Below are 12,185 nucleotides of genomic sequence, written 5' to 3' on the forward strand. Positions count from 1 at the left end.
TAAAAATGTCCAAACAAACACATAATATACGCAGACAGGACTAACAATGAATTATACTAGAGGACTAATTAACAGCAACTGATTTTAAATGTAGATCGTCAGTCTGTTGCTAGGCGACGCCTTAGCAACTGTTTAACAACTATTAGCAACGGTTTCTCGTAATTAATTATTAGAATACAAATATAAAATACATATGCTTCGTTTCAAATAAACAAAAGTACCAAAGAAACAATACAAATGGAAATAAATGTAATTAAATTAAACACTTATACTATGCAAATAATATTTACAAAATATTCTCAAATTAATTATTACATATAGCGTTAACAAGAGGCTTATTTCTAAGACGAAGATTTATTATGGGTCGAATTTATAAACTAGTAAAGTATAAAAAAAAAAAAAAAAAAACTGAGCCTATACACTTAAGTGAAAAACCTTAAAAATTCGATATTAATGAACTGTCATTTAGTTATGTAGGTGTGTAAACTCATAAATAAAAACTCTGGTATCATGACTCTTTTTAGAGTTTTCATCATTGGGCCTTCTAAACAGGGGATTAAGTTCACCCTACTCTCCATCGAAGGTGAAGCCAAAAAAATGAGAGTTGACTACGCCTTGTGAACTTAAGTTTATGTTAAGATTAATAGGGATGTTTGTCATTGTAATCCAAACTTAGAGGAAGCAGTATAATTAAGAGGGTTCGCTTTCAGGGTAACTGACGCCATAAGGCGGTGTCTATTCCTTTTGTAGGTGTGGCATCGAGTGCGCCATATTTGAATTTGATAGTTAAAAGTTGCTGCCGCACTAGGCAATGGGTAGAGATATTAAAATAAAAAATTGAGAGTACACAAAGCGTACTCACATTTTGTTGTTGATATTTGTTTTGTTTTTTTTAATTATTACTAATCCTCTATCACTTTTTTATTGTAAAAATTAAATATTTCAAAAAATAATTTACTTTTTTTTCTGTTAACAACTTTCATCATTACATCAGAAAAGATTATTTATTTGAATCAAAGTTGATATTTCAATGTTTTCTTTAAAATAAATTAATTTTTTACTAATTACACTAGGAAACATTAATCTCAAAATTGACCAAGTTAATTAAATTTTGTATTCACTCTTTACTTTTTAGAACAGTAAATATATTCTGAGATCCTTAATAATCACATTGAAAGGAATCTGAATAGAACAGAGAAAGAAACACGAATTTCTCGAGATCGGCTATGTAGATTTTCATTAAAGATATACTAAATTATTTGAAATAACATTTACTACAAATTCTATTCTCTTCACATTTGCGATTAAATGAATAGTTTTACAAATAATTACATTAATGTGCAAAATCTCTATTAACTTCAATGTGAAGTTGCCTTTAATGGGCGTGGCGTAATCCCTACTCCTTCGTGTGATTATTACTTAAAAGGAGAGTAGGGCTATGACACTCCCCTGATCATAAGACCCGCCTTTTTGGCTTCACTTTTCCTGGCATCTTACTCTCTCCCGTGTATAATCTTTCCATCATGCTTTTAAATAAGACTGTACAGCAGACAATCTCCTATGATACTAATAAATGTATCAAATCTAAAAAAATGAGATGACACAAATGATTGAAACACTAAAATATATCAAATATGCCTAGTGTTGACTGCAGTTTGTTATTCTATCAATCGCTGATAAAATTTATCATTATATTTTAATTGTCTTTTTTTTTTAATATAAGCTTTCATTGTACTAAATTTTAATTTATAGTTACTTAGAATTGTTTTCAAACAAATTACTAATGCTAAAAAAATTTATTTAAATTAGTTAAAAAGATTAATCAAAATTAAATCTGTACTACTGCAACCCATGATGGGTCAGGGGTGCACTACTTTGTAAGAAAGTACTGTTACTAGAACAATGGTTGTGCAAGGAGGTGATTTGGTCAAATCACACTTGGCTGCCAGATTTTTACCCTTATGAATGAGGCTGGGTGGACCCCTGAGGACTCCCGAATCCACAGGTGTGGCTCTCAACTACAGTGAAACAGAATATAATTATCTACCACAGCTTGATTTGAATCCAGGTCTTTGGAATTAGTAGCACAGTACCTTACCATTGAGCTGCATCCTCCTAGTTACAATGATACATTAGGAAATATTATAATGTAACCTACTACTGACAAAGCAAGTTTTCTTGCTTGATACAATTATAAGACCTGCCTTGTACCCTAGAACTTTTTTTTAATTGTGAAAGTAGTCCCAAATTTAGATAAAATAAATTGTATTTTATTAATGTAATGATCAATACATCTATATACTATCAAAGAAACAAATGAAACATAGAAAAATAAAAATAACTCCTTTTTTAATTAAATGTAATACTAAGACATCTTATTGTCTGTGTCATTTCTGTTTGAGTTTATAAGGAATTTATTTGACTTCAATTGATATATTAATTATTTTTTCTGTTTTTTGTTTATAGGAGTTTTTGTTGGCAATAGACGTCACATCTTCCGGTACACCAGAGGAGAAGTTAAAGTGGGCTTTCAGGATGTACGATGTTGATGGCAATGGTGTAATAGACATTCAAGAAATGACCAAAATTGTACAGGTAACTTCTATTTATTGCGTCGTGATTGATTCGTTATAAGTTATTCTAAATATGAGCAGTAAATGGTCACTATAACCATTACAATAATATACAATGATTCTATCTCTCAGATGACCAGCGACTACTTGAGTGTGGAGTATTAAATTTTAAATTTATGCTATATATATATTTTGTAATATGCTCTTTTTTAATAAATAGTTGATATTGATAGATTAATGATTTTAGTTATATTTTTATTTTATGTATGTCGTTTCGGTATTGTTTTGGATCAAGAAGCAAGCTAACCAGTTTTCATTGTCTAAAATAAATACGCTTTTCAAAACAAGAAAGATGGCAGTGCGCGTCCTTCCGAAGTGTTCGTTGGGTTGTTTGTGTTTTATAACATGGATTGAAATTTGTCAAGTCTTGTTGTTCCTATGCAGTAATTATGGAAAAGGAATAATCAAAGAAGAAATGGAAGAAAGCAACAATTATCAATAAACTATTTACATCTCAAATCATAGCATATAAAGTAGAGCGATTGTACTACAATCGATTATATTTTGGATCGACCAGTGAAAATTGAAGATAGAGGAGAGGAAACAGGCACTCTTGATTTTGCCGGCTTTGGGAGAAGACGTCCGTTCGGCTAGAGGCGGGAAGAAAGGGAAGCCATTTTTAGGGGTTGGATATAGCATTATCGACAAGAAGAGATCAACAATTATCAGGGGAAGCTGTGTAATTGGTTAGTCTTCTTTCTAAATGGAATTTATTGTATTAGTAAAATGTCTAGTAATTAAGTTAAAGTGTTATTAGTAGTAAAGTGTCGTCTGTTTCTGATTGCCAGGAAACCCGCCCTGAGAAAAGTCTCTTATGTTATAAAATTCTATTATCTGTTAAATATTAAAGTTTTTAATTTGAACCTAAGCTATCTCTTTTATATTTGAAATAAGTTAAAACTATTAAAATTCTTTTTATTTTATTTTAAATATTTTTTGATTATTACAATATATATATAAATAAATGATTGACCGTATTTTTAAAATATGAAGGCGATAGTTGGTCAGAAAGGAACAAAAAATAATTAACAACTATTTATTTTCCAATGTTTCGCTCCACTCTGCAGGACTAAAAAACTACTAAAAATATGCTGACAATGTAGGATAAAAAGATATAAAAAAGTAAACTAAGGGTAGGTTAAAAATTATGTAAATATAAGTTTAAAAATTATACAAAAATTAATAAAAACAAGATGTACAATAATAAATATGTATAAAAAATAAATAACGTAGACTATTAAATTTAAAATGAACATGAGACCAGAGTTGGGCAACTATGAAACTAATAGCTAATATTGCCATGGATACGGTATTTATTTATCAATGGTTCATTCATGAATAAGGGTCGTATCCATGGCAACTTTAGCTATTGGTTTCAATTACAGCTAATGTTTGCCCTTCTCTAGATGAGAAGCAATAACACTTCGATATGATTTGTTGTTTATTTATTTATTTTTTTCTATCTTTTAGTGCGCAAAATGTTTGTTTTTATTGATCTCATATCTATTTTTTGTATTTGTATATTTGTAATTGCGTCTCTTGTTTATTTTAAATCTAATAGTCTATGTTATTTATTTTTTATATATACTTATTATTGTACGTCTTATTTTTATTTCTTTTTGTTCATTTTTATATCATTTTTTCACTTATATTTACTTAATTTTTAACCATACCTTTGTTTACTTTTTTGTATTTTTTTATCCTACATTGTCAGCATATTTTTAGTTTTTTTTTTTTAGCCCCGATAAAGCCCTGCAGAGTGAGGCAAAACATGGGCAAATAAATATTTGTTCTTACTATTTTTTGTTTATTATTTATTACTACTATTTTTTTTCCTTTTTAACCACACCCCCGACTATCTCTTTCGTTTCCAATTTTATACCTTTGTTTTTATATTTTATCATTATAACTTTAATATTTAAATATTGTTTTGATGACTGCAGGCAATCTATGACATGCTTGGAGCCTGCTCGTCCAATCGACCTGCAGATTCTGCTGAAGAAAGGGCTAAGAACATCTTCGCCAAGATGGACGAGAACAACGACGGCCAGCTGACTCAAGATGAATTCCTGAAAGGATGCCTTCAAGACGAAGAGCTTTCTAAAATGCTCGCCCCTTAATGGACCAATAAAACAACAACTCCAAATCCACACACTCACACAAACACATTCAATTATTGTGTATATATTTATACATTTATTGGGCCAAGGTTTCAATTATGTGTACATAATGGGTCCTGGGGACTCGAGATTAGTGCAATTCTCAGTCTGATATATTGTAAATTTATCTATTTTTTTTTCCTAATTTTTTTAAGTTCTAATTATTCTTATTTTTATCGAAAATAAAAATGTACCAAAATGATATTTTTTAAACCAGAAGCCATTTTGTTTTAAATGTTTTAAAAAAATACTGTGTGTTTTGTAAATTATTTTTTATCAATACATTATTATGATGAAAGCACATTATGTACAGCTCAAATAATATACACCAAGTGTTGTTTTGAGCGAAAATTTCTTAATTATATAATTTATATGTATATATTATTCCTACATATACTTTTAAAGCTTTATTTCCCTTTATTTTCTGATAATCGAATGATACAAGTGTTCAATTACTTGCCTACAATTTCACACTTGAATGAGTGGGTATAAATTTTTTGTGCTGGACGCAAAAGTGGACAGGTTTCAATTTTGTCCAGATTCGATAATCGTTTACCATTTTGATTGCTATTAAGTAAAGTATTATGGAAGCATTTTTTATTATATCGAAAATATAATAATGTTAAATATAGAAAATTGTGATTCCTTTCCTAGAACCCTGAATCCGTTAGTCGGTTCATCTCTTTACCCAAAGTACTTAATCATCAGATATCTGGATCGTACTGGACATGTAGCGAATACTAGTGCTTTTTAATACCTCAAAGCGTTAACTTTTATCGCAACCTTTTTAAATAATTACAATCTTATTCGTCTTACTCTTGGGGAGATTACTTAGATAAGTAATTTTATTAATAATGATTAAATAAAATAAAATTCATGAAATTCGTGCGTAATATCGTTACTGTTTTGAAACTCCCTTACTGGAATTTTCAGGTTTAGGAAGGATAAAATAGCTTATCCAAACCCACTCCCCCTTTTACATTATTGTAAACATATTGTTTTGTATATAAAACTTTTTCCAAACATTATTGTGCACTATTTCATCCTCTAGACTCTAATGATTTTGCTTCACCAAATTAAAACATGAATTTTATGGGAAAATATATTTATAAATATATATAAATATTGTATTTATTTTACTGATAAAAAAATAAAATAAAATTTATCTCCCTCGCTGTGAGTTTTTGAAACATTAAAAGCACAATTTTATATTTTTCTACTTCTATCTTATTCTATCTGCACAAATTGTTAAATTTTATTTAATTTTAATTTATTTATATTAATTATAGGTAAAGAAACTTTGTTACTTAATCCAGTCATTTGTTTATATGTAATGTTTTTTTTTATGCTTTGTGAATATATATGGTATTTTTTTTGTCTGTACCTTTTTGTAGTTGTATAACAATGGCAATCTCATTATAAGATTTTAATGTTAAAAGTGTATATTTCTATTGATAACTCGATCCACCAGCCACTTTTTATTTTCTTTATCTTTATTATTCTTTTTATTTCCACCTTGCTAATTGAGAATTCATTTTGATTTTCTGATTAATATTTGTAAAAGGAAGCGAATTCATGCTAAGGTAATTTATATTCAATTATATTAGAAGATGTTGATTACTATATGATATATTTACTCTTCTTTTTTTTTTAATTGTATGTCATTATACTTTTAATTCATCTTGAATCTTCTAATTTTCAGGTTCGTGCCTACAGTTAGTTTTGTAGGTGAAAAGTTTAAATTACACAAATCGTTATGGGTAAACAAAATAGTAAATTAAAACCTGAGGTTCTTGAGGATCTTAGACAAAACACAGAATTCACAGGTTAGTTTTATTAACTTTTGTAAATTTTTTTGGAAAATTTTATAGTCATCCAATAGGAATATTAACCAATGCATTACAAGCAGTATTGCCGATTCACTCGACCAAAAAATAACCAATTAGAGCCTTGAAAATACCCACCACTTTACCCGCTTTTGAAGAATCGTTATAACTGTAGCTATATCATTGTTACAGTCAACACTGTTACAAACAGTCATTACGACAGTAATGACGAAAGATAGTTGATAGTACAAGTAATATCAGGGACTAACATTCACATTAACTGTCATATATATCCTCTTGACAATCTACTGTCGCAACATATCAACCTTACCAAATATAATGATGATGGTGGGAAAACATCATTTTTTTTGTTTTGATTATTTCTGATCTTGAAATTAATGCTATTCAAACTTTTTATTCACCTCATCAACAGTTATGGTATTGGACAGTAACTCGAATAAATATGAAATGTATAAAGTATAAATCTAAAGTGCTAGTGTGCCTAATTGTAAACACTAGCAATAAATTTAACAATTTTGAAAATTTTAAATTGTAAATATTGTTAAATACTAACAATCTTTCTGCAACTGGACCATAATATAGAAAGTTGCCTAGGGCTCCTAACACCAATCCTCAAAAGTAATAACTTGTTAGTTATAGAAAAAGGTTCTAATGATTAACTAAAAAAAATAGTCGAAGGACTAGTGCGTCACTGGACTAGCACACCTTTACATAACATAAATCCATTTTACCCGACAATTACCTGCTAAGGTGAAAAATACCTGAAAATCAAGTAAATACCCGCGAATCGGCAGCACTGTTCATATAATAACAATATATTATTTTAATAACAACTGTTATGAAAAATTATAACAGCTGATTCATTTTTAATTAATTTTAAAAGCAACACAATCTTTAATGTTACTCATTTTGCTTAATCAGTCTATACAAAATTTTTGTTTAAAATTCTGATAAAACTAATATTTCTTTATCAAATATCAATCAAAATTATTCACGAAAAAAATCTTTAGGACTACATTTTTTAATACAAAAATCTTTAGGACTACATTTTTTAATACAAAAATATATAATTATAAAACTTTAGGTGGTTTAATGTGGTCCAAAGGTCTTTTTAATCGTTAAAAATGAATCCAACTAATATTTCTAAATATCCTCACTTAATATACAGTAATGTGTTGATTCCAAATGGTATAATTTTTTTAGTAAGGTTTTTGTATACACCAATGATTTTTTAAATAATATCAACATATTATCCAAATTACATTTTGATATTTTAAATTCGTTGCACTACCATGTGCAATAGGTATATTTATCCCAACATAACAGCAGAATTTTCTACTAATCTAATATAGTTAACAAAGGATACTGTGATAGTTTGTTTTGGTGTATATATCTGTTGTTTTTTTTTTTAAAGTTTCATAAAAATATACTGACTTTTTGATAAAAAGTATTATAATTAAGAAGTTTACTAAGATTTTTGTTTTTACTATTTTTTTTTTTAAATTGTTACCCATTCGGTGGTAACAACTTAACATAATAAGGACAGTTCATTATTACAAAAAATAAAATTCACATAAAAAATAATTTTGGAAGATCGTTGATTGAACGTGTATAATTAATAAAAGAATAACTCAAACAGTCATAACACTGTTTATTATGAGCCAACATTTAGCCCCACGTTGTTGGGCTTCATCCGAGCAAAAAAAGATACAAACACTTATGTGATGTAAACATAGATGAACAAAGTAAATGAAAAATTAAAAAGACATACAGTTAATTAATTTAATTAAGTGTCTTGGTGTTCTGATTGTCTCGAAAACCGACCCTGAGATTAAGAGTCCATAATATTATATATAATTTAAAATAAAATTCTCATATCTATATAATATTCAATCTTTTCATTTAACCTTGCCATCTTTAAAGCTATATTTTAGATCTGAGAATAAATAAAAACTATTAAATACCCTTATATTTATTTAAATTAAATTTTGAATATTACAAAATAGATGAACAAAATAAATGAAAAATTAAAATGATGTACAGTGAAATGTAAAATTAAATAAGAATTATAAATGATTTCAAAATTAATGAAAAAACAAATTTCCGTTTTTATTAATTGTCTAAAACCTTTTATTATCCTTATTTAATTTTACATTTCACTGTACATCATTTTAATTTTTCATTTATTTTGTTCATCTATTTTGTAATATTCAAAATTTATTATAAATAAATATAAGGGAATTTAATAGTTTTTATTTATTCTCAGATCTAAAATATAGCTTTAAAGATGGCAAGGTTAAATGAAAAGATTGAATATTATATAGATATGAGAATTTTATTTTAAATTATATATAATATTATGGACTCTTAATCTCAGGGTCGGTTTTCCAGACAATCAGAACACAAAGAGACTTAATTAAATTAATGGCTATTTTTACAAATATAATTAAATCCTAGGTAGAGCAAACTAACCAATTAAATAGCTTCTTTGATGAATGATGGTTCTCGATGTCTTCTTTCTATAGATGCTACCCTTGACAGTAGCTAAAAGCTTGGTCCTCTTCTTATCTTCCAGGATATGTCCAATCCATCAGCAATCCTAACAAAGAGTTCTTTCTTCCTTTAATTAAATAATATTCTTAAATAACTGCTGACTCTTGATATCTTCTTTCCAAATATTTACCACTGACAGTAGACAAAAGGTTGGTCCGACCCTCCTGTATCCAGATGTCGTCCCCTCAGCAACTCCTCAACTAGTCTACTTCACAAAGAGTTCTATTTCCTTTCTTCATTGTTCGATTGTAGATCTAAATATCGATTGTAGAAAAACCCCTCTAATTCACCTACAATAATTCACAGGATAGATACTTCATTGGTAATTGTTATCGTCTTCTTTTTCTTTCTAGATTAATTTGTACTTGGTTGGTAATTTTGATTGAGAAACAACAAAAGTTTAAAACATTTCAATCTACGTACTCAAACATAGCACTAATTTAAACAGACTTCGGAAGGATGTGTGCTGCCATCTTGAATATTTCGAACAATACTTCTTGAATATTTGACTGATCGAAATTTGTTAGCTTGCTTTTTGATTAAATACAACAAATAAAAAATACTGAAAAGATACATAAAATAAAACATACTAAAAACCATTTATATACAAAAAATAACTATTTACTAAAAAAAGAGTATATTACATTATTTACATCATTTAAGTGTTGGTATATATTTTTTTTGTCTTGATGAAGCCTGCAACGTTGGGCGAAACGTTGGCTCATAATAGTGTTCCAACTATTTGAGTTTTTCTTTGACTGTAGCCATACCATTTTCTTTTTATTATCTCACACAGTCAATCATCAATCTTCAAATAGTTAATAGTTTTTTTGACCGCACCCAGATCATCTTCCTTTTATCAAAACATAATTTTATTTTACCTTTTTTTTTTTAACATAAAACTACAATATGTATACAAAATATAGATTTCAAATTTATTTAGAACTAATAGTAATAACAGCTTAGCAAACCCGAAGGTTCAATGCCAACACCGCTAATCAATTTCCACAGATCCAAAGTGACGACTTTCCACTTTTGAGACATTTAAAGGCCTACTGACATACAACCAATGTGCCAATTAAACAACAGTCAAAAACAAATCAAAGTCAAACTAAATTAACAAAATCTTCGCGGTTTGTTGTTAACAATCTTACTGCTCTGACTTTAAACCATAAAAATAATTCTTATTTTTCAATTAAATTTAAATTTATAATAATAAACTTTAAAAGTAGGTTTATATTAAATCTTATAAAACTAATTAATTTACAATAAATAAAAAAAAGTTAAGATAAATGAGCAGCCTTAACTACCAACCTTTTTTCTCTTATTGATTGATAAAATGCCTTTTTTGGGCTACTCTTCTTTAAAATGGAATTGTTAAAACTCTTGTTATACATTCAGAGGTTCAGCAAATTATATGCAACACTCAGGCGCATTATATGTCTACTTATTTCTTCTACTTGAAGCCAGATTTCATTTTTTTTTCTTTTTTTATTGTCATCTCCCACATTAGGCGCAGATATTATCATATTCTTACTATTTTTTTTAAGGTTTCATCATTTACTTAAAAAAGTATATTCTAAAACCTTTAGACATTAAATTTTCACTTTATATCACATTTTATAAACTTCCTCTTTCCGGTTTGAATGTCACTTATGCACTGAAGAAGTCAAAAGTGTATTATTATTTAATAATACTATATTGGGTATTATTATATAACGATATACTTTTCACTTATCTGGTTTGTGTTGGTGTATATTAAGTGGAAAAATAATTCAAGTTCTGAATAATTTAAACAATCAGTAGATATCAAAATTATGAGGTTGGTTCTAAAAGGCTTTGCTAAATTTTGTCGAGCTCATTTCCCAACTAAATGGAAAAATAATCCTCCTTGTTAAATAAATCCATAAAAACATAATTTATTTTAATTATACTGTTGTCGTGTAAAGATTTGATTTCTTATAGAAATTTTTCAATAATCACGATAAACTAAACCGTATGGTTATGCATATATGTTTCTCTGAATTAATTTTTAAGACTTTTTGAGACGTATTATAAGTTGATTTAATCTTCTGTGTAAAAATTATTAAATTTATTACCTATATGTTATGCTTAAATGTGTAATTATTTCCACAAATGAATTTTAAAATATTTGTTTTGAACTTTATAGATGCCGAAATCCAAGAATGGTACAAAGGTTTCTTAAAAGATTGTCCTAGTGGACATCTTAGTGTTGATGAATTCAAGAAAATTTATGGGAATTTTTTCCCCTACGGTGATGCATCAAAGGTAATATATTTAAATTTTCTGTAGGTTTTAAGTTTATGAACCAGTGTGAAAAAAAAATTAATTAAATGGACTACTTGGTTCATTACAATAAACAAAGAAACTTTTACAGTATAAAAATTTTATTGAAAATTATAAAAAAAAAAAAAGTATCCAATTCTATGATAAATATAAATATTTATATATTTATAAACTACAACTAAACTTCACTTTACAGCCATTGATTGACTCTGCTCTGTTGTACTTATCAAATATTTTTACTATCACTTACTCATATATGGAATATATTGTAATATGCTCTTTTTTAGTAAATAGTATATTTGATGTATGAATGGTTTGTAATATGTTTGTATTTATATGTAAAGATGTTATTTGTAATGGTAATTATTGTATATGTATTTGTAAGCAGTTTGCAACTCAGAGGCGGTTTTTAACCAAATAATTATTTAAATGGTAGAAGCCAAATTGATTCAGAACATATGAAAAAAAAAAAAAAAAAAAATTATTTTGAGCACAAAATAAAAGTTTTTTTTACCTAGAGAGGAGGAGAAATGTAATATGCTCTTTTTGAGTAAATAATATATTTTGATGTATAAAGGGTTATTAATATGTTTTATTTTATGTATAATTTTAATATTGTTAACTGTTATTTTAAAACAAAAAGCAAGCTAACCAGTTTTCTTTGTCTAAAAGAAATACGTTGTTTT

The 12,185-nt window shown here is 27.5% G+C and overlaps 2 protein-coding genes across 2 annotated transcripts in view; both read left to right on the top strand.

Annotated features, from left to right (window-relative positions):
• Positions 1–5,599, top strand: part of LOC106686821 (neuronal calcium sensor 2) — a gene marked incomplete at its 5' end in the record, with an annotated part of 19,859 nt that extends 14,260 nt beyond the window's left edge. Inside the window, 2 exon segments of the mRNA XM_014430371.3 lie at positions 2,467–2,595; positions 4,577–5,599. Of these exon segments, the coding sequence (XP_014285857.3) occupies positions 2,467–2,595; positions 4,577–4,753 (306 nt within the window).
• An 895-nt stretch (positions 5,600–6,494) lies between these two features.
• Positions 6,495–12,185, top strand: part of Nca (neurocalcin homolog) — a gene marked incomplete at its 5' end in the record, with an annotated part of 10,545 nt that continues 4,854 nt past the window's right edge. The window contains 2 exon segments of the mRNA XM_014430370.3: positions 6,495–6,618; positions 11,363–11,481. Coding sequence (XP_014285856.1) covers positions 6,549–6,618; positions 11,363–11,481 — 189 coding nt within the window.

The sequence above is a fragment of the Halyomorpha halys genome, unplaced genomic scaffold (genome assembly GCF_000696795.3).
Source record: "Halyomorpha halys isolate HHAL.00 unplaced genomic scaffold, Hhal_1.1 Scaffold884.1, whole genome shotgun sequence".
NCBI lineage: Eukaryota > Metazoa > Arthropoda > Insecta > Hemiptera > Pentatomidae > Halyomorpha > Halyomorpha halys.